Raw genomic sequence first — 22,419 nt, forward strand, 5'->3', positions numbered from 1 at the left:
ATTCCTTTCTTTCAGTACAGACTCGCTTGCCCCATTCTGTTTGTGTTCTGGGAATTCCTTAGACCAGTGTTTCCCAAGTGGTGGTCAAGTGTTCTGGTAAACACAAGATCACATGCCTCTCCCCCAGGCTTCTGATCGATGGCTTCCTAGGGCATTGGGTCCCATCTGGCCTGCAGAAGCTCTGTCCTGGGATGCTTTCTGCCTTTCTTCAAGAGCCCAGGCATCACTTTAACCTGACCTGTATCTTATTTCTCTGGCCAGAATTCTCCTGTTCTACCCCTCAACCTGAATGTGTTTCAAAGGACCAACACCGTCCCTCCCCTCTGCTGGTGCTTTTCTCATAGGTTCTCATTTGCAGCAGCTCATCAATATTCCATCCCATATTTCAAAATATGAGAGAACAAGAAAACAGGTGGGTTTGTTGTTCTTTCCCCAAAGCTTCCAGAGGACACCCCCGTTTGCTGCAACCAATAGGGAACTGACTCAGCCACTGGCCTGCAGATTAAAGGCAGAGGCCATGCTATGTGCAGGCAGTGGGCAGGTTTGCAGCACAGACACTGCAGAAGCAAAGCAATCATCCCGCAGGGCAGGGTGCAGGTAGACAGACCCAACAGGCTCACTGGCACCCCATAAAATCACAGTGAATCCACAGGAAGAAATCCAGTGCTCCCTAAGCATTCCTGTCAATCAAGAATATTTGCAAACAACTGGCAAAAGCAAGTCTGTGGCTTGAGCTTCAGGCAGTCAGGGGACATTAATTACAAGTAATTTAATGTCCTTCCCTAAACCTTCATGAATGATAGCCATTTTGCAAATTAAATCTTGCAGGTGTTTAAAGGAAAAAAAGTAGACAGGTTAATCACAAGATTAACAAGGCAATTGTTACACATTTCTTTTGCACTAGTAGGTTCTGTAATTAAGTCTGAAACTGAGAATCTTCCCCAGGATATATTCAAGTTTAATAAAAAGACCAGTAGTCTAAATAAAATGTAACTCCAAATAATATGATGATACATGCTGTGTATCCAGGGATATAGTTTGAAAGTAAAGGAAATGCTTATTATACAATATTCCCCTCGTTGAACATTTGTTACTATCATGATTGTTAGATCTTAATGATATCATCTGCAAATGTTGTTTCTATCTATATAACCTTTTTATTTTTAATTCATCCTTATCTATTATCTACATAGGTTTCTTCCCCCTATAGTCTGTGGAGGAACAGCAACACTGTGATATTGAAGAAGTATTTCTATCTATTCTTGTCTCAAGTTATGGAAAAACTAGAACAAGGAAGCAAACTTTGGTACTCTTAGGAATTTGTGTCTATTACTAAAGTATTGATGCCACTAATCCACAAAGAACACTATAAATTTGGTATCTGAACAAGGAAAGAAAACAATCATTCTTTACATTGCCTGCGTTGGACATCTGTCTTGAATTTTGATTTCTTGCTTGATTTGTGGGCATCAGTTTAGACAACAGGATATTTCCTATGCAGAAGGAAAAAGATCAAACACAGGATATTTGGAAATGACTACTATTTGTGATCTTGTTTGTTACTCTTGTTTTAAGTGGGATAATGGTTACAAGGCATCACTCCCTTAGGAAAGAATATTTTTAAGTGTCTGTTATTGTGCAGAGTAAAACTGGTATTAGTTGGACTAAACACTTCAGCATCTCTTGCAAAACCACTAAGGAGTCTACAACTTTCCAACTCCTAGGCAAATCACTAGGTTAGAAATGTTCTCAAGTTCTTCTCTCCTTGTGGCCTCAAGAAGGGGCTGGGAAAAGAATGAGCTATTAGTTCCCCGAAAAGTCTCCAGTGCATCAAGTAATGAGATTGACATCCCATTGTTCGGCTGATGCCCATAGACTATAAAAGTATTTTTCTTACCCATTGTTTCAAACACTTTTGAGTCAGCAATTGAGCCTGATAGGGATAAGGATTCTACGAAATATGATTATGAATTAATACTGTACCCTTCTTAGAGCCAACATCCTGAATTGTGTACGCTAGCAATTAGGTTCCTTAAATGAATACAGCTGTGACTCACAGTTCTAGCAGAAGCATTCTGAAGAAAGCGTACATACTTAGAGTAATCCAAACTACTCTTCGAATTAAATTTTAAATTGGTTTAAAAATATAACCTATGTGCCCTAAAGGGTTAACTTGGCTTCAGTCCATCCCACCTTACTTCACAGCACCAGGGTTTAGGAGAGAGGGATGTGACATTCTTAACCTACTCCATCAAACAAACACAGAGACCTCTGGAAAAAGGTTTGAGAAGCAAATGAAATTTAAAGAGCCAATTTTCAGTGGGCCTTCATTTTGAGAGCCGGGCTATTTTTGTCCTTGTTTTTAGCAGAAAAGCAGTTCCTGCCTCTATCCCCAAGCATGTGTGACGAGGATAGCAGGGGAAGCACAGGCACAGCTGTCCAAATTACATTCACAAATGCAGGTGTTGCTCAGACACAAAACAGAGGTCAGCTGAATACTGCTCCTAATTAGCTACCTTTTCTACTAGGATTTTTCTTTGTAAAGTTATACGTGCAATCTGGGTTCAACTTAGAGACCATTTTTAGATCCCAGCATGCTATCCACCAAGAAGCGGGCTGTCATTATAAAGCATAATTTACAGCATAGTTAATTTTACATGTTTTTTTAGATTCTACATTATACCTAAGGCAAAATTCTGTTCTGCATACACACTATTCACTGTTTTCCATCCAGTTCTCATTATTTAAAAGTGTAGAACTTAGCCAGAAAATCTTTTAGGTAGGGATGGGAAGAATTCTGCCCTCTTTCTAAGATTAAGAAAGTCCACAGTTTTAATAATGAGGACTAAAGACTTTGTCAAATGATACAAGAACAGAAGTAGCTATTTGCTATTGTCTTCAGTGGGGAACACCCTGGGGCTTATTACAGCAGTTCTTAGAAATGGCAGGATGGAGACTGGTATCTAATACAATCCATTAGGAAACCCAAGCCCTAAATGAAATGACCACAAAATCCTATCAGTTAACAGAAATGCAGCAGCTGTACATGTTTATTGTAACACAATAGGATATTGTTGCAGAGATAACACTCTTAAAATTAAAAAAAAAAAAAAAGAATCCAGCAAGCGATGTGACCAGTTTATTTCTCTATTTGAAAAACGAGAATGTCTAGTGTGGCAGAGCTTTGGAATACATAAATAAGCATGAAGATTGCAGAGAAGACAGGTATTGTATGTACACTAATGGGCTGCTGGGATCAGCTCTCAAAGTCACTGGCTAAACTTCAAGCCACTGCGACTCCCAGGTTTTGCAGGATGTTCAAAGAACTACCCCAGTAACTCCTTGCAGGTAGTGAAAAGTAATGGTCTTTCTCCCCTTGCTGATTTTACCTACTATAAGTATTCCAAATACTAATTCCTATCTTGGCTCCCAGTTATCTATTTTTCAAAACTGTATGCTGTGGAAGTTTAAATTCAGTTTGACCTTAAACTTTATAATTACAAATATGTACACATTGTATATATGATATATATTATACATATATATATATATTATTATGAACTGTTTTTTCAAATTCAATCAGGTGCCTTTCATCAAAGGCTTGAAAAGTTGGATCACTATGCAAAGTGTAACATGTATCACCGGGATTGTGACAAATTCATCTTGCTTGATTTTATTCACTACAGGCAGTCCATCAAGATTCAGACGCATAACCCTTCAGAATCATAGAGAGACAAAAACCCCTGTTCTATAGCCATCTTTGGGATGGAATGCAAAGTATTTTGTTGTGGTAAGTAAGGCTTTGAAGATGAAAGCACTTGGTCCACTCTTGTGATTGTTACCCCAGTGCTCAGCATTAAAAACGGGAGCCCCAGGGTCTCAGAGATCATTTTAATCCCCCTATATTAAAACAAAACGTGTCTCCCATGCGTTGCTCTAACTACCCTCCTCTGAAGCTTCACCAGCCCCTCCCAAGGGAAAGTGAACTGCTGACTGTCCCAAAAGAATTCCAGACAATTTCCTTACTTGCCTCCCTGTTCCAGTGAAGATTATGAGCCTAATTCTTAGAGACTGCTACTAAAATTCCACCCCGCTGAATTCTGCAGCCTAATTCTTTCGGCATTATGTTTTTTGGCAGAATAATGTGACCCAAATTTGCAGGAGATAATTTGCTGCAACAGTGCTTCTTGCAATGCAGTGAGCACAAAATTAGCATTTCAGGATTACAAATAACAGACTTAAAAAAGTAGTAATTGTTTACTTCAAAGAAGGACAGATTCTGATCTTGTATTATGGAAATGGAAATGCTTAGCAAAATGTGGATGATTTTATGAATTAAGGAAGATTTACAGATCAATGGAAAATAATCAAGAACTAGCAATTTATTTCAGTAATTGGTGGCAAAATGCAATAGCGGTTCTTAAAAGATTAAGAAATTAGCTGTGTGTATATATGTGTGTTGATTGTAAAAAACATCATGCATTCCATTTCCCATCAATGGTGGCTAATGCTATTCTAAAAGGACATTTTTATATCTGAGATGTCTTAAAACAAAACAAAACAAACAAAGAAACCATAACTATGGCTGTTCCTGTGTTCATCCACCATGCTTCTCACAAACGCTTGACTGCGTGAGCAAGGTTGGTTCATGTATTCATTATTTCATCTTTTCTCAATACCAATCAACTTTAAGGTAAGGTGTCAAGATGAGACTTGACGTTTTTCTTGATTAGAATTTGTGGATCAGATTTTGGAAAGAGCCAGAGCAATATTCGCAATGGGAACAAGTATAAAGCTGAGCGGACTAAAGCTTTCTGGCCATGCTTCTGCGGCTAGTTTCTCAGCCTTGATAAGAAATCTCTACCACTTATCTTTCATGGACCCTAGTCTAGCACTCTACTGCTGGAGAGACACTGTAACTTAGGATACCAGCTGCGACCACCATGTCCTCATCAGATTCATTCACCCTCTCAGAATTCAAACACCAAGACAAGAGAAACTGAAGAGCAGGTTACACATTAGAAGAGGGTTCCTTATTCCAGAAGGTTAAGCGTGACAGAGAAAGAGAACAGACAAAACAGAAAGAATAAAAGTACGGGGTGCGCAGTGATTTCGGCTAGAAGCTAAGAGGCGCATGCGCACGGGGGTGGTGAGGCCTGCACGGGCCGCCTCTCTCTACGGTGCTCTTACCTTGTTTCTCTTGAAGTAGGCTCGTCGGCAGGCCGCAAAGCACTTCTCGCTGCAGAAGCTTTTCACCTCACTTCCCATACTCAGGGAATAGCGCTTGATTCCCACTTTCTGGCACCAGGCACACATTATTTGTACATTTGACACATCATCTTCTATAATAAAAGTATAAGAAAAATGTTCATATCAGAAGCAAACATCCCTTCAAACTTAGACACACCCTGAACCTCACAGAGCTACTTGAGGTCTGATCTTAATTTCAGTACCTCACCACTTTCTGACCTAGTAGATAGCCAGCTCTTGGTGGGAAGACTCAGTGCTTTTTTCTTTTTCTTTTCTTTCTTTTTTTTTTTTTTTTTTGGTTGTCTCCTAAGTTTCCAAAAGCCATCATTTATTTAAAAACCAGAGCATGACTGCAGAGCCATGAGGATTCCTAGCACTTGGTATCCTGGTACAAATGCTTATTCTGCCTGGTTAAACCAGGCTCAGTACTAATAAAGCTTGTAAAGTGACCCATTTCTTCAAAGGTACTGCTGACAGCCTACAAGATCCACACTGGGTGGGTCGCCCAGCGCTAACCTACAAATGTGATGCCCTCATGTGAACTTGGACAGTCAGGAGCCAGGCTCAATCTTGACCTGTTCCCTATTACTGTTACATGAAAGGGGGTGTTGTTTACTCTTGCAATATAATGGTTCCCGAGTGATACTGTTACTCAAAGAAAGGAAAGATGTGAGTGGCCATCTTCTCACGATGAAAACGCACCATCCTGGCTCACACAACAGTCAGCTGTGATACAGCCTTCCCGCACTGCTGTCCTCGGGGAGGCGCAGGCCTGATTTAAATTCCCCTCCATGTGATATGGTTCGTGGTCCCTGGATGGAGGAATGGTAATGGGGGTGTCAGCCATGAGGCCTGAGGTCACACATCTGCCCAGATCATTCTCAGCCAGACTGGTGGTCCTTGCAGCTCCTGTAGCACCTGCTACCCATGTCATGGGAATGCTCAGAATAATGTTAGGTGGTATGCAGATATTTTCAGTATTTAAACTACTGTATTCCTTTTCCTTTGTAAGAGAAGAAAACAAGTTTTACTAGCACAACAAGCCCAGGATATCACAAATACTACTGCTTAAAACAAAGAAAGGCTTTTAAAGTGAGTCAGTTAATAAAATATATTGAGGAAATCATAGTGCAGGTGGTAAGACGCTGTAACAAAAATGTGATGGTGATATTCAAATGACTGAAGTCTGGGAAACAGTGGTCTCTTTACAGGGAGTGACTGTAGGAGAGACTACAAGTAGAAGTCTAAGAAATATTTTCTTGCTGCCTCCTAGGGGCTTTCACTATATCTTACGTTTTCTCAGTCTTCCCCATTGACTGTGTGTGTGTGTGTGTGTGTGTGTGTGTGTGTGTGTGTGTGTGTGTGTGTATGTGTGTGTATGGCTGATTGCCACTATTAGGTGCATCTCTTCCTCCTTTATGAATTTTTTTTGTACTAACCCAGACTCATGCTCCAGATATGACTGGTAATCATAAAATCCCCAACAAGCTCTGGTATACTGTTGTCTGATTTCTGAATAAAATCCCCCAAAGACTAATTGCTAAGCAAGGCCTGGTCCATGAGTTGTTGACATATTCATGGTTCATAGAGTCTGTCATGCAATCATTCCATTTCCAGGGAAAAGATTTGGTTTGAGGCAGTGCGGTCATCAGCCTGCAAAATTAGAAGCAAACTAATTTGTAGTGCAGTGATATGGCATTTTTTCCCCCTGAGTGTCATCACTCAGAACTATGTAAAGCATTTTATTTACCTTAATGGAATAAATGTTGTCATTTTAATGATCATTTTTATTTCACAAATTACATGTTGTAATTTATTGTTAATTATCAAATGAGACAGTGTAAAAGGCAACCTTTGATGTTAATCAAACATTTTTGATAAAATAACTTTCTTTAAATGGAGTCATAACATGAATTCAAATGTCATACAATGACTGCATTTAATAATTTATTCTATTCAAAAAAAAGATTTATTTATATTTTGTATGATTTCTAATATGGCATCTGTCTACATACAGACATTTTACATGGTATGAAAAATTAACAAGACTCTATAATTTACCTTAGAGTATGGAGGAGTTTTAAAAATTAAATTAGAAAGACTATATTTAGAAAATAATCATCTATCATTACTAAACTAACTAGCACTAATAGTTTCTATTTTCCCAATCGATTAGCTGCTTTAAAATCTTAAATTCCTGAAAAAGAATATGATACAGCAGAACTCTCACAAATGATCCGTTGGCAATAAGCTTGATTCTGGTGAAATCTGTAAGGAAAAAAAGATTTTATGGGGGAAATTATTTGGCCACAGAGTTCAACGAGGAGAACCCACTTCCCAAGGATTCACTTTAGAACATGCATTAGGTTTCCTCTTTCAGTTTCTTCCTTTCAATAGTGTGCTTTGGGGGAAAAAAAAAGTGTTTTAGTCCTAGATCTTTAACTATCATAGACTAAAACTGAGATGACAGAGGGTAGAGAGCAAAGCTATAAGAAGACTGGGCAGCGGGCCTGAGCTCTGGCCTGGCCTGAAGGAATGATGCCTGGGGCAAAAAGGCCACTCACGGGTCTTTCTCACGCTTTACTCCATCATCACTGCACAGACCTACTTGTCTTTTTTTTAGGGGAGGCAAGGGTAGTTTCTTACAACAGAGATAACAAATAAACAAAAAGTAGAATTTTAAAGCAGGTTATTTTTATAAATCATTTGTACTACAAAGTAACAAAACGGGAAGATGAGACAAAAGAAATTGCGTACTTTTGTAGCCGGCAGTTGGAAAACTCTTAGGATGGTGGTTAGGATCTGCCTTGTTAAATAATTCAGTATCCCCATCCTTTTTTCATAAAATTCTGTTTCATAAAGGCAAACCCTTTAGAAAACTTCCATCAGACACCTGCAGACACCTGCTTTTCTGTCACCAAACTGCTATCAATAGCTAATGCTCCAAAGAAGAGTCTGATAGAGGGATTATTCCAAAAGTTCAAGAAAACATTTTCAGATATCTCAGATATTCTAGTCTTATAAAAGTCATTTTTATTAATATATTTAAGAAATTAAGAAAGAACTGTGATTATTAAAATTAATTTTGTCAGCTAAAACTTAGCTCAAAATTCTGCCACCAGACATGAGATGGTGCCCCATCTTAAACAATATGACTGCACCCCTAGAAAAGTCAGCTCTTCTTAAGTGGTTAAAGCCAAGGGGATTGGTTCATTTCAACAACCGCATCTTTTTTTTTTTTTTTAATCTGAAACCAAGGTATTGTGTGCATGCTTTATATTAGCAAAATAAAGGGCCCAGCCCTTTAGCTTTTTGAACCTTATCTGCCTTCAAAACTTTTTTATTTAAAAAATATTTCTTCAAAGTAGGGAAAAACCTGATTTCTTATATTTAGGCAAAAGGTCCCGGCCATTAGAGATGAGATTACCTCAAAGAAAATTCACGTAACAGATTTTTCCTTACAGCCATTATTAGCCTGTGTATTTTTCATAATGAACAATGCAGCAACAAATGCAAAATGCTTACAGCATTAAATCACATTCCCAAAGTGAATAGTTTATATAACATAATAAATTTTTCATATGATAATATCATATAAATATGCATCAGTCAAAATATGCATGTTTCAGTTAATCATGAAAAGTTTGTACCACCTCTTTAGGATTTAATTAAGCAAAATATTTAGGGCATTTTCTTTCCAATCTAATGTTTAAAGAGCTATAGAACATTATTCTACTTTACGCCCCAGAAGGAGAAATTTAGATTAATTACTCTGAGATAAAATCAAAATTGTATTTATTTATCATAGTGCAGAGAAGTATGAAGTCAAGCATTTCTGGAATGCCTTGCTGAAGCTGTTTGAGAGATTGCTTTATCTGGTGACTTAAAAATAAGGATGGCCATTCTAGGGGCATTTTAATTGGCTACGAACATGTATACTAGCTTACCTGACCAGAGCCCAAATAAAATCAGGAGGGCCTTAACGGACCCCAAGTGATTAAACTGTAGATTTACCACCCCTCTGTAACTTTCATGGGAATCCAAGACTGAGGAAAAAAGTCTGAAAGTATCTGCTGGTGATGTTTCTCTCTTCCAACAGTTCCTAGAATGCACATGTCCAGATAATCATTTCAAGACTTGAATTATATGAGACAAATTGCAGACAATCTGAAGTGATTCCTGTGTGTTCTCCACGCCATGAGATGAAAGCACAGGTAACACTCTATCAATCTATTTGTTGAAGAAGCTATATTTAAGAACAGAATAAAGACATGGCCTGAAAGGCAGGCAAAAAACTAGGATTAAAGTTTGCTTTCTTTGCAGCCCTTCTTGGAATAATTGAATTCCAAAAACTTTAAGGCAGTCTGATTTAAAAGTCTCTATAAAGACTCTAATTTAAGAGTCCTATAGAAGCTTCTGTACAATTCCCTGTGTTCCAGAAATAAACATAAGGGAGACCCAGAGAAAATCTGGACCACTGAGTCAAAAGGAAAATAATGATAGTTAGCCATTATTTACTATTTAATAGGTGCCAGGCACAGTGCTAAATTCTTTAAATCCATCACTTAATCTTAATCACAGCCACTAACCCGCAGGCAGGCACCAACATTATCCCCATTGTGCAGATGGGGAAAGTGAGGTTTAGAGATTAAGTGATTTGATCCAAATTACACAGCCAGTACATACCAAAGCCAAGATGAAGACCAGGGCACCTGACTCTAGAGCGCAAGCTCTTGACCACTACACCTTAGAGACCACAGCCTTTCTAAATGTGTGAGATTATACACCATCCACACAGACGTCCCTCCACAAAAAGGACTAAAAGGTGTCACAGACTCTGCTACTTACGCAGCACACTGCTCCATGACACACTAATAGACAAAGAAAATGGAATCCAAAAGGTCAAAAAGTCTTTGAGGAGACAGCTGAAGTGTTAATCGATATTTGTTGACTGATTTTTTAAAAAACAAGTTAAAGGCCCACAGTGCAAGCCTTTATTTCTTTATGACTATGAGACTTGGATTTGCTGCAAACATTCTGTCTGAACTTTGACCAGCAAGTGCCACTTGAACATTAAATGACGAGACAGAACCAATATACCCGGATCTCAGGAAGCAGTCATTCTACTCACAGGCAAGCAATACTCTTCCCAGCTTTTTCTTTTGTAAGGGAGGGCAGTCACAGCAGGACATGGATAAGACTGACTTTCCATGTGGGTGAAGTGGGGAACCATTTACATGTGTAACTTCAAAGATGCCAATAAGAATATCCTAGCTTCAAAAAGTATCCTCAACTGCTCACAAAAATTTAATTCTACCATTAGAGAGTAGTTTCCTGGGCTAAATATTTCTCATATCCTATTAAAACACAAATTCCCTGAAAGCAAGAAGGCTTGATATGTATTTGTCTATAATGATTTATGCTTTAAAATGAGTGATTCTTTCTGAAGAACAAGTTTTCACAGAGAGTGAGGAGAAGGGCTAAGGACAGGGCTCCAATGAGAAAAGAGGAGGGCAGAGATGGGAGAGGCTAGGACAAAAGAAGCCTCTGGTCACTACTTTGCTGATGTCTAGCCCTGGGCATATAGGAAGAGCAAGCTGAGGGCTGCCAAGTGAAGGCAGAGTGGACAGAAAAACTACTGTCTGATCATACTGTAGCACAATTTCAGATATTTTCAGAATGACTTTTAGATGTGAATTTAAAGCACAGTAGAAGTTGAAGGAGGTGGGAGGAATGGCATATCTCTAGGGATCTCTAGAAAAGAAAAGCAACAGGCAGATCCACTTATTACAGCTCAAGGGGGTGACTTTTTGTTAAGCAAATGAGGTAACAAATATATACTCCTTTGTGAACCTAAGTCACTATTATTTGAAAGACATTGTGATGGAGTATGGAGAGATGGAGACAGAGGAAACTGATGAAAGTATTAATACTGCCCCTTCTAGTTGTGTGATGTGGGCAAGTCACTTAAGGGGTAGTAATGCCCACCCTAACTCTAGCTGTGGTGAGGATCAATCGAGAGAAAGTAGGCACATTCTTCATGTAAATGAGCCTTCCTTAGAATTACTGGCAATTAGAGCCATAAGAAAAGGGTAGGTGTCACAGCAAAGGAAAACATAAACAAGACGAAAAGACAACCCTCAGAACGGGAGAAAATATTTGCAAATGAAGCAACTGACAAAGGATTAATCTCCAAAATTTACAAGCAGCTCATGCAGCTCAATATCAAAAAAACAAACAACCCAATCCAAAAATGGGCAGAAGACCTAAATAGACATTTCTCCAAAGAAGATATACAGATTGCCAACAAACACATGAAAGAATGCTCAACATCACTAATCATTAGAGAAATGCAAATCAAAACTACCATGAGGTATCACCTCACACCAGTCAGAATGGCCATCATCAAAAAATCTACAAACAATAAATGCTGGAGAGGGTGTGGAGAAAAGGGAACCCTCTTGCACTGTTGGTGGGAATGTAAATTGATACAACCACTACGGAGAACAGTATGGAGGTTCCTTAAAAAACTAAAAATAGGACTACCATACAACCCAGCAATCCCACTACTGGGCATATACCCTGAGAAAACCATAATTCAAAAAGAGTCATGTACCACAATGTTCATTCAGCTCTATTTACAATAGCCAGGACATGGAAGCAACCTAAGTGCCCGTTGACAGATGAATGGATAAAGAAGATGTGGCACATATATACAATGGAATATTACTCAGCCATAAAAAGAAACGAAATTGAGTTATTTGTAGTGAGGTGGATGGACACAGAGTCTGTCATACAGAGTGAAGTAAGTCAGAAAGAGAAAAACAAATACCGTATGCTAACACATATATATATGGAATCTAAAAAAAAAAAAAAAAGTGGTTCTGAAGAACCTAGGGGCAGGACAGGAATAAAGACACAGATGTAGAGAATGGACTTGAGGACACGGGGAGGGGGAAGGGTAAGCTGGGACAAAGTGAGAGAGTGGCATGGACATATATACACTACCAAGTGTAAAATAGATAGCTAGTGGGAAGCAGTCGCATGGCACAGGGAGATCAGCTCCGTGCTTTGTGACCACCTAGAGGGGTGGGATAGGGAGGGTGGGAGGGAGACGCAAGAGGGAGGGGATATGGGGATATATGTATATGTATAGCTGATTCACTTTGTTACACAGCAGAAACTAACACACCACTGTAAAGCAATGATACTCCAATAAAGATGTTAAAAAAAAGGGTAGGTGTCAGCTGTGTGCGATCTGGAGAGGCCCAATGAGCGGGCACCAGTCTCTTCAATCACATCCCCCTCCAATGGATGACATCTGTAGACTCACTAACTCTGAACACAAAGAAAAACCCAGTAATTGGTTAAATTTCAATAACTCAGGCTATTTAAGAAGAAAGCCATTAGATTTAATAAAAGCTTCACTTACATTTATTCTTTTTAAAAATTACTTAACTTGAGTTAATAGTTGACAGGGTGTTGCCAAATATATCACTGTACTGCCAGATATTCTGTAATTAATAGATGGGAATTCTTTGTAATTATCACATCAACTATCCACACATGGGTGGATCTTTCTACACACCTGAGAAGTTTGCTCTTTTAAGAAATATCATAGTAACAACTGAAAATGTCTGCCACCTTGGTAACCGAACTATCAAAAATTGCCAAAGAATAGAGTCTGAATTAATACAGTTTTATTGCACTTATTTCTCATTAAAAGGAGAGATGCAGTTAAATGATAGCAGTTCCATACAATTATGATTCTTTATAGTACCTAAAATTATCCCTATTTTTCTTTTGGAAATAGAATTATTTGAAGTGATTTCAAGATTTTAAATAGTCAACATCCCTCTAAATAGAGTAGTACTTAACCCCAAAATAAAATCTAAATTGCTATATATAAACTAAAATTTGGTTCCAGTATGTAAAAGGAATGAGCACATATTACACAAAATGACAGGAAAATGATGGAATTTAAAATTAATTTTCAATTTTCTAATGGAAGTTTTCTAGCTGATTTTAAATTATTTATATATATGATACATATACATGGGGTGTATATATATGTGTGTGTGTGTATATACATATATAGATATACAGGTCACATACACACACGTATTTGTAAAAGATGTGACTTCAAAATGAATTAAACATTTACATCCAGGTGCAGGTCCCTGTGTTATGTCACTGGTCAAGAACGATGAGTTGACTAGGACATGGCCCTGCTCCCAAGAGAACAGGCAGAAAAGTGTGTGACCCATCATTTGACAGGGAGAATGTGATAAGAGAGGAGTTCAGAAGCCTCTTCGAGCCTAGAGAGCACAGCTTGTGAGCTGGGTCTTGAAGGATTTGGAGGGGGAGAAAGTTCAAGAGAAGGAGGGAAAGGACAGCAGACCAGCAGGAGCCAGGGAGTGGCAGACACACTCAGGGATGGGGAGGAGCCCTGCAGTAGCTCAGCTACCACAATTGCATGAAGAGAAAAGTAGGAATTAGACTGGGGCTGGTGGGGCCTGCATGAGGAGTCCCTTGAATATCATCTTGCTCTGGGGTGGGAGGGGTTCCTCTTCCACAGGTAATGAGAAGCTCCCAAACATTTCTCACAGGACATGACAGGAGCAGAGATGGGCTGAGAAATGTTACCCCAGCAGGGTGGATCAGAATTCAGAAGACTGTACTCTTGTTCCACATCTTAGAAATAAGCAACATGAGAGCAGCCTCAATGACTCATTCACTTTTGTGTGTTCAGTGACTAGTACATAGCAATGCTTAAGCTATGTTGAATGAATGAATAAAAGGATGGATGGATGGATGGATGGATGGATGGATGGATGGATGGATGCAGAGGAAAAGAGATGAAGTTCTCTACCCATAGAATAACATTTCTAACAGTAGAAATGAAAAGGAAAGGACAGATTTAAGAGTGAGACTAAAACAATCACCAAAATATAAGAATGTAACTCACCCAAATTCAGAGAATTCATCTACCTGTGTCTCTAGTCAAAGCATACCAGGGAAAAGTCCAAAGAGTTCTTTGTGAAAATTGACTCTGTAGTCAAATTCAAAGTGATTTTGCTTTACTTCCAGTGTCCCTTCCTCACTTATTTTCTCAACATTCGAACAAAGAAGGTAATAAAAGGAGAGAACCCATAAAGTCACAAAATAGTAATTCTCTCTTAAATACCTTACTGAACTTGGATTCTTTAACAGACACTACTAAGCACATGTGTCTGCAGCTCCTTGACATTAACTTAAATACTTTCACTGATTAGCCAGAGTAGGGACTTCTGATAAGTCTCCTCGACAATCTCACCTCCACGTCTCAGTACTCATTATAGAGAGTTTGTCTTCCCTGTGTACCCACCCTAAGAAGCTGGAATAAGAAAGGAAGAGGATAGAACTTAAGAGTAAGGAAAACCCAGAATCCTCTATGCAACATTTCCCAAAATACACCCCCCACAGAACACTAATACCATGGGATACTTAAAGGGGTGTTATTTTTTTAAAGACTTCCATGGTCAAATATTTATGGAAAACACTGGGCTAAACAACAAGTTCTTTACTGTAAGACTTTTGGGCTCCACCAATGTGTAATTAGAAATCTTCAAGAGGTAGATAAGAATGGCTGTATTTCACAAATTTGACCAGGGACAGGTATTTTCACAGAGAATCCACAAGACTGGATTTCTAAGGACGTCTCCCTGGGATGTTCTGCTCTACTACCCTACATTAGTGCTGAAGCATGAGCACTTCCATGTGGGCCATTAATTATCAGGAAGGTTTCTCCTCTGTTGCCCAGAATTGGATCCTCCATTGCCAGGAGTTTTGTCTGCACTGGGCAGAAGAAGAAGTCCAGCAGCCATGTGGCCAGTGCTGGGTTTGCTGACCAACACCCACCAGCCCTCAATAAACACCACCAGACTGAACAAAGACACCCATGGTCCACTAAGTCCTGTGGTGTCTGCTATAGGCATCATATACAGAGAAGGCAACCCTTTTCCTGTAAAGTCCTACAGAGAAAATGGCAGAAATCAATAATAAGGCAATGGGAGAGTAACACTGCTCTTAATAGACTGGATAATTCATGTTCACTGGATGGTTGCAATGGAAAAGAAGCTTGAGTAAACTCTTGTCCCCCATCCCTGAGTCCTGGATTTGACCCTCTATCCAATCTCAGGTGCCCTGGGACAATGATGGGTTTGCTCTCCACCGGACCTTTCTCTCGCACGTGGCTGAAGTCCACACACTGAGTCCCAGCATCTAGCCAACAAATGCACATGATTAGGGACAAGGGAGCAAGGTCAAAAAGTGTACACGAGCACATGCATCACTGCTGGAAAAGCAATTTCAAGCCCCTGCCCTGCATAGAGGGGCATCATCTCCAAAGAAACACAAATAGCAGCATATTAGGACTAAAGGGTCAAGCTGCTTTATATAGGACTTCAGCGCAGGAAAAGTATACCCATTACCCACTACTTATCTGAAGGGCTCATTTCCCCTTCTGAAATCTGGCTGTCCCATTAATTACACTTAATGGGCCCCACAGTGGTTGACAAATCTCCCCAGAGGGGAAACCTTAATTGTAGACAAAGGATTCATTTATTTACTTTACTTTGTGCCAGGCACTATACTAGGGGCTGCAAATACGCTGGCAAACAAGACAGACATGATCCCAATCCTCAAGGAAGTTTCCATGGCTGCCCCTAGCATAAAATGCCAACATGCAGTAGAAAAGGACCGTGGGAAAACCAGGCCTGCTCCCAGGGCTCTGTCACCACTGGGGGTGTCACAGGAGCCAGGTGTTCTTGGTGACCACAAAGCAGGTATAAGCAGCCCCACTGTGACTGACCAGCACACCAAGTCCCACCTCTCAGCATTCCAGGCAGTTCCACTAAGCAGCATACCTGCTGGGGCTACCATCCTAGGGGAGGGGAACTGACAGGCTAGAGACCAGGGGGTCAAACGGACACGTGGGGAGGGTAAAGCCTTCGCATCAAGCACCACTGTCTCCTCCTCAGCCCCTCCTCTTCAGTCTCCTTCAGCAGACTGAAGAGTGGGAAGAACTTCACTCAACTAAGTTTGTTAAAAGAACCAAGATGAACCTGCTGGAACACTGTCAAAAAGATAATTTACTCCCCTCTTCACCTTCCCGTCTTAAAATATTCATTTAGATTTCTTGAATGAGAATGATTAATGATTGAGGGGCTCTCTGAAGGGGCCCCATGCCAATCCCTACTTGGGAATGTGATGGGACATTACGTGCTAGAACAGCCCCACTATGGGAAAGGGGGAGGGTCACACCCACTGAAACCTTTCAGAGTCCTCTCTTCTCTCTGCATAGTCCCCTTGGGCCACAGTATTTATGCACTCCTGTGACTCCAGCTACCATCTATAAGATGAAGATTTCCAAATCAACACAGTCACTTCTCAGTTTATTTCCAACTGCCTCCCAGCATCTTAATCTGTCACGTCCAAAGCTACATACACACCTTTCCCCTAACCTGTCCCTTCACTGTGTTTCCCATCTCAGTTCCTGGCCCACGCATCCATGCAGTTACCTGCTAGCAGAAATCTGGTATCTTTCCTGCCCCTTTCACCTCCCACATTCTGATTAATCACCAGGTCCTCCTAAGTATTTTTATAATATTGCATTCATTCATTCAATTACTCTTTACCCAGTCTAACTGCGTACCAGGCGTTACTCTAGGCTATACGAGACCCGTCCTCATGGAGTTTACTGCTGTCCGTTCCAGTGAAGCCACCAACACCTCTCACCTGTACTACAGGTGGCCTCCCATTTCACTCCCATCTAGCTCATTCCCTCCACTCTGGAGGTGAGGAATTCTTGTGAAACACAAGTCTGATCACTGCTCTCACCTGCCCAAAACCCTCCAGTGGCATCCACTGCCCTCCAGAAGTTGGAACTCCTCAGCATGGCCTCTCCATGGCTCCCAGGACGAGGCCAGTCTCACAGCTTGTCTACTCTCGGGCCTGTGGCTTCTTTTGCTTTCCTTGAGGCTCTCCTCTGAGTCTTTCCATGTGCTGCTTCCTCCCTCGCCCACAACCTCAAAATCCTTGACCAATTCAGTCCTATTGCTCCTCCATATCTTAAATGTCCTCCTATGGAAGCCTTTCCTGACCCTGAACCTGGTCAGATCCCAAAGCACCCTGGACTTGATCATCAACACACTTGATTGAGATTTCTTTTTAATGTCTGTCTCCTCCACCAGACTGTGAGCTAGTTAAGACAGGGACCATATATGTCTTATTCACTAGAATTAAATGTCTGACTTTGGGCCTCAGCATAAGGAGAAGAAAAAGCAGAATCCTTACTAGATGTACCTTGGGTGGTTGGATGTCCAGGGCGGGGGCAGGGGGTGGGGGAGGAAGCCAAGGGCACCATCTTTGCTAATCACTCAGAACAAAGTTACCTTAGAGGGAAACACCAGTGAAAAGCCCCAGAACAGAATGCAATCGTTATTTCCACTCTCCTTGGCCAAGTCCATGAACTAAGTCTTCTCAATTTAACAAGAACTTTGAGAAGTCAGCATTGGGAATGTCCCTAGAATAATACGAGTTACCAACTTCACCATCACTCCTCTCTCTTAACCAAACTTTATTTATACCTTCAAATAATTTATTGCAAACAGTTCAGTCAAGTCTAAGTTAATTCCAGAAACACATCCACCCTCTACAAGCAAAGGGAAGTACAGCTGACATTTCCTCTTATTTCCTATTAGCATCTTAGCTCTTTGGTGATCTGGGGCAGGGTGTTCTAAAATCCTAGCTAGGTCATACCCCCAAAAAGAGTTTATAGAATGCCAAGAAAAGTTCCAGGCTGCCTCATGGACCACAGAGGTGTGTGATTTAGAATCCATGTTTAGATGGTGTCCCTACTTCTGCCATGAAAGCAACTCAGTGACCTTGAGAAGGTCATTTACTCTCTCCAGCCTCATTTTCCTCATCTGTAAAAGAGGAGATTTAGCTAGCTGATCTCCTAGGTCCCTTCTAACTAAAAATCTAGGACTCTAAATCTCTCAAAATAACAAGATCCATTTAAAGGAGTGCAGCCAAGGGGTAATCTTTTTCCTTTTTTTTCTTGAACGCCTCACTTCATTTCCTTCCTTTTTTCTCCTTCTGTATGGCCACCACTATTGTCCCCTGCCCTTACCACAAGAGGCTTAGAAAATTCTTTGGCTGATGGGACAATTTTAGAAGTGGACCTTTCTAAGCTCTCCAATATTTGCACCACCACAAATCTGGTACCCTCTTTTTAATCCTTTATTATATATGTATGCTTCACTTTAAAGGGACAAACATGAATGTTTATAAAATTCTAACTTTTTATATTATTTTCCATTAACTTCTGACCTTTCAGTGTGGAGCTCCACACACATGGTATTTTATGCCGAGTTTCCCAGAAAACAGAATCTGAGACAAAGATTTGCATGCAGCTGGTTTACTGGGCGTGTGATTCCAGGAAGTAGCGGTGGGGACAAGGGGAGTGAACCTGGGGAGGATGAAGGGCCAATGTAATGATGTGATATTAAGTTGGCCACTATTAAGGAAGACTGGTATTCAATCATAAAGAACAATCTTTGGAGTATGTGACATACATTTCATAACCCTTTACCCAGGGGACAAAAAGGAGAAAGAATTTATTCATCACATCTATGCCCCATTGACCTAGTGTGTTAATTCCCCTATATTTCTGGTTTGCATTTGTGGGCATGCAGCCAAAAAGATTTACACGAAACTCGTGCTGCCGTACCAGGGAAGTCCCAGAGCAAGAAGCTAGGGACATATGCCACAAGCATGAGGCAAGATCCTTTCAGAATGCACACACCTAAGCTGTCAAAGTACTATAGCAGTCACTATGGGGCCAAGAGGATCTGGGGTGGCACATAAGAGGTGTCCCATACTCAGTTGTCATCACTATAGAGCCTGATTTCTCAACCATGGCACTATGGACATTTTCAGCCAGATAATTCCTTGTGTGGGACTGTCCTGTGCATTGTAGGAGGTTTAGCAGCATCCCTGGCCTCTACTCTCTGCACACCAGGACCGCCCCCTCTCCCAGCTGTGACAACCAAAAATATCTCCAGATATTGCCCAACGTCCCCGGGGGGGGGGGCAAATTTACCCCCTGATAAGAACCACTGGTGTAGAGTAATGTGTATCCTACTTTTGTCACTCACCCAGTGCCCCTTCATTTCTCTCCACTTTACACGGTATCAAAAGCAGCTCTCAAGTAGACCACTGTGAGAGATATTTATGTCTCATGCCTATAACTTAATTTTTAGGCTTCACCATGATATAGTTCACGTAAATAGATGATAATTCCTTAATAATAAGGAATGATGAGATTTTAAATACTCCATGTGAGAAAGCTATGAACAGACTAGACATAGGATAAAAATGTTAAAATTACATTCTAGGGTTTAGTTGCTGACATCAAGACAAGAAGGAGTTAAATTTTTTTTTTTAATTTTGAAACCTAGGTCTTTAAGTCAAGGACTCAATATCTTTTGAGACAAGGATTTTTTTCTCTGAATTATGCATATGTAATATCCACATAATTTCACATTCAACTTCAAGGCCCACACTCACCCACCTAAGCCCATCCAAGGAACCCCTAGGAGACAATGTTAACTACAGTTGATGAGCATTTAAACTGTTTCCAGTTTTTAACTATTATAAATAAATGCTCCTATAAAGGTTCTTCCAAATGTTTTTGGCCATATATATATATATATATATATATATATATATATATACATATATATATGTATATATATATATATATATATACACACATACGGAGAGAGAGAGACAGACATTTATGTTGAGTATATATCTAGGATAGAATTATGGGATAATAGGATATGTTTAGTGCAGCATTAATAGATATTGGCAATCAGCTTTCAAGAGTGGTTATACTGATTTACACTCTCAGCAGCAATGCATGAGAGTTCCAGTTGGTCTGTGTCCTTCTCAACATTGGGTACTGTCAGTCTTTTTCATTTTAGCCATTCTAATGTTTGTGCACTGGTATCTCACTGTGATTTTTTTTCTTTATTATATCTGTATTCAATTCACAACATATACATGTAAATACTGAAGTGGAGCAGAATACAAAGATTGGAGGGCTCTCCTGGAGGATCTTTGTGTTTCTTTTTTTTTTTTTAAACATCTTTATTGGAGTGTAATTGCTTTACAATGGTGTGTTAGTTTCTGCTTTATAACAAAGTGAATCAGCTATACATACACATATATCCCCATATCTCCTCTCTCTTGCGTCTCCCTCCCACCCTCCCTATCCCACCCCTCTAGGTGGTCACAAAGCACCGAGCTGATCTCCCTGTGCTATGTCTCACTGTGATTTTAAATTTTATTTTCCTAATGACTAATGAGGTTGAACGACTTTTAATATGTTTATGGGCCACTTGGATATTTTCTTTAGTGAAGTGCCTGTTTATATTTTTTGCTCATTTTGCTATTGGGATGTTTCTTTTTTATTTCTAGGGGTTCTTTATATATTGTGAATGTGAGTCTTTTGTGGAACGTGTTTTATAAACATATCTCCCACTCAGTGATTTGCCATTTCATTTTTTTGAAAGATGTCTTTTAATCAACAGAAATTCTTAACTTTAATAGAGTCTATTAAATCAACCTTTTTCTTTATGGTTAGTGCTTGCAGTATATAAGTTAAGCAGTATTGGCCTACTCAAGATCATAAATATATTCTCTGAGGCTTTCTTCTACAAGCTCTATTGTTCTAACTCTCGCATTTAGATCAACAATCCATCTAGAACTGATTTTTGTGAATGGTGTAAAGAATCAACATACATTTTTTATCATAAGAACATTTATTGAGAAGACTATTCTTTCCTCACTGCTCTACACTGTCACCTTTGTTCTTATGGACTGAATGTATGTGTCCCTCCAAAATGCAAGTTGAAGCTCTAATTCCCAATGTGATACTATTTGGAGATGGGGTATTTGAGAGTTAATTAGGGTTAGATGAGGTTGTGAGGGTAGAACCCTGGTCTAATGGGATTAGTGCCCTTATAAGAGGAGACACAAGAGAGCTTGCTATCTCTTTCTGCCATGTAAGAACACAGGGAAAAGGCAACCACCTGCAACTCACAGAGAGAGTTCTTACCAGATACCAACCCTGATGACCTTGATCTTGGACTTCCATTCTTCAGAATTGTGAGAAAGTAAATTTTGGTTATTTAAGCAACCCAGGCTATGGTATTTTATTATGGAAATGCAAGCTGACTAATACATCTGTCATAAATTAAGTTATCAATTTAGATTTGTTTCTGGATTCTATTGCAATGGTTTATATGTATATCTTTATGTCATTATCTCATTGTCTTTTTTTAATTCAACAGAAATCATTTATTACTGCTCATGGTTTCTGTGGATCAGATATTTGAGAGTGGTTTGGAGCAATTCTGGCTCACGATTGCTCATGTGGTTACAATCAAAGGTCTCTGGGGGCTGCAGTAATCTGAAGCCTTGACTTCAGGCTGGGGGATCCACTTCTAAGGTGGTTCAGACACAGGGCTGGCAAGTCGGTGCTGGCTATTGGTAGGAGGACTCAGTTCCTGTCTACATGGTCCTCTTCACAGGACTGCTTAAGTTTCCTCATGCTTCCCACAGAGTGAATAATGTGAGAGAATTAAGCAGAAACTGCAATAACCTTTTACGACAGCCTTAGACGTTGGTCACACAGACCATCCCTGATTCAATGTAGGAAGACACCACCAGGAAGCCAGGATAATTGGGGGCCATCTTGGAAGCTGGCTACCATAATTTCATTATCTAAAGTCCAAAAATAGGCAAAAATAAACTATATTATTTAGGGAGGCATACTGAGGTGTTTAAACTATAGAAGAAAGAAAGGTAATGATTACCATAAAAGTGGTTACCTCTTGGAGGAAAGAAGGTGTGAGTAGACAAGGATCACTATTTGTAAAAGGATACATTTATGTTTTATGCACTTTTCCAAAATGTATATATTTCATAATTGCAAGAAAAGGTTCTTTACAAAAATTAAACCAAAAGAGAACTGACATGAAACAGAAAGTGTTCTTTCCTCTTTTATGTCTCAAATATAGATCAATAGATTCCTGAAGGATAATTTTAAATATGGTC

The 22,419-nt window shown here is 39.8% G+C and overlaps 1 protein-coding gene across 4 annotated transcripts in view; it reads right to left on the minus strand.

Moving 5' to 3' along the window:
- Positions 1–22,419, minus strand: part of SOBP (sine oculis binding protein homolog) — a 158,668-nt gene that overhangs the window by 110,808 nt on the left and 25,441 nt on the right. For all 4 annotated transcript variants that reach the window (XM_057528007.1, XM_057528006.1, XM_057528009.1 and 1 more), the window contains exon 4: positions 5,191–5,342. In XM_057528007.1, the coding sequence (XP_057383990.1) occupies positions 5,191–5,342 (152 nt within the window). The remainder of the gene's footprint in view (positions 1–5,190; positions 5,343–22,419) is intronic.

The sequence above is a fragment of the Balaenoptera acutorostrata genome, chromosome 14 (genome assembly GCF_949987535.1).
Source record: "Balaenoptera acutorostrata chromosome 14, mBalAcu1.1, whole genome shotgun sequence".
In the NCBI taxonomy this organism is placed as follows: domain Eukaryota; kingdom Metazoa; phylum Chordata; class Mammalia; order Artiodactyla; family Balaenopteridae; genus Balaenoptera; species Balaenoptera acutorostrata.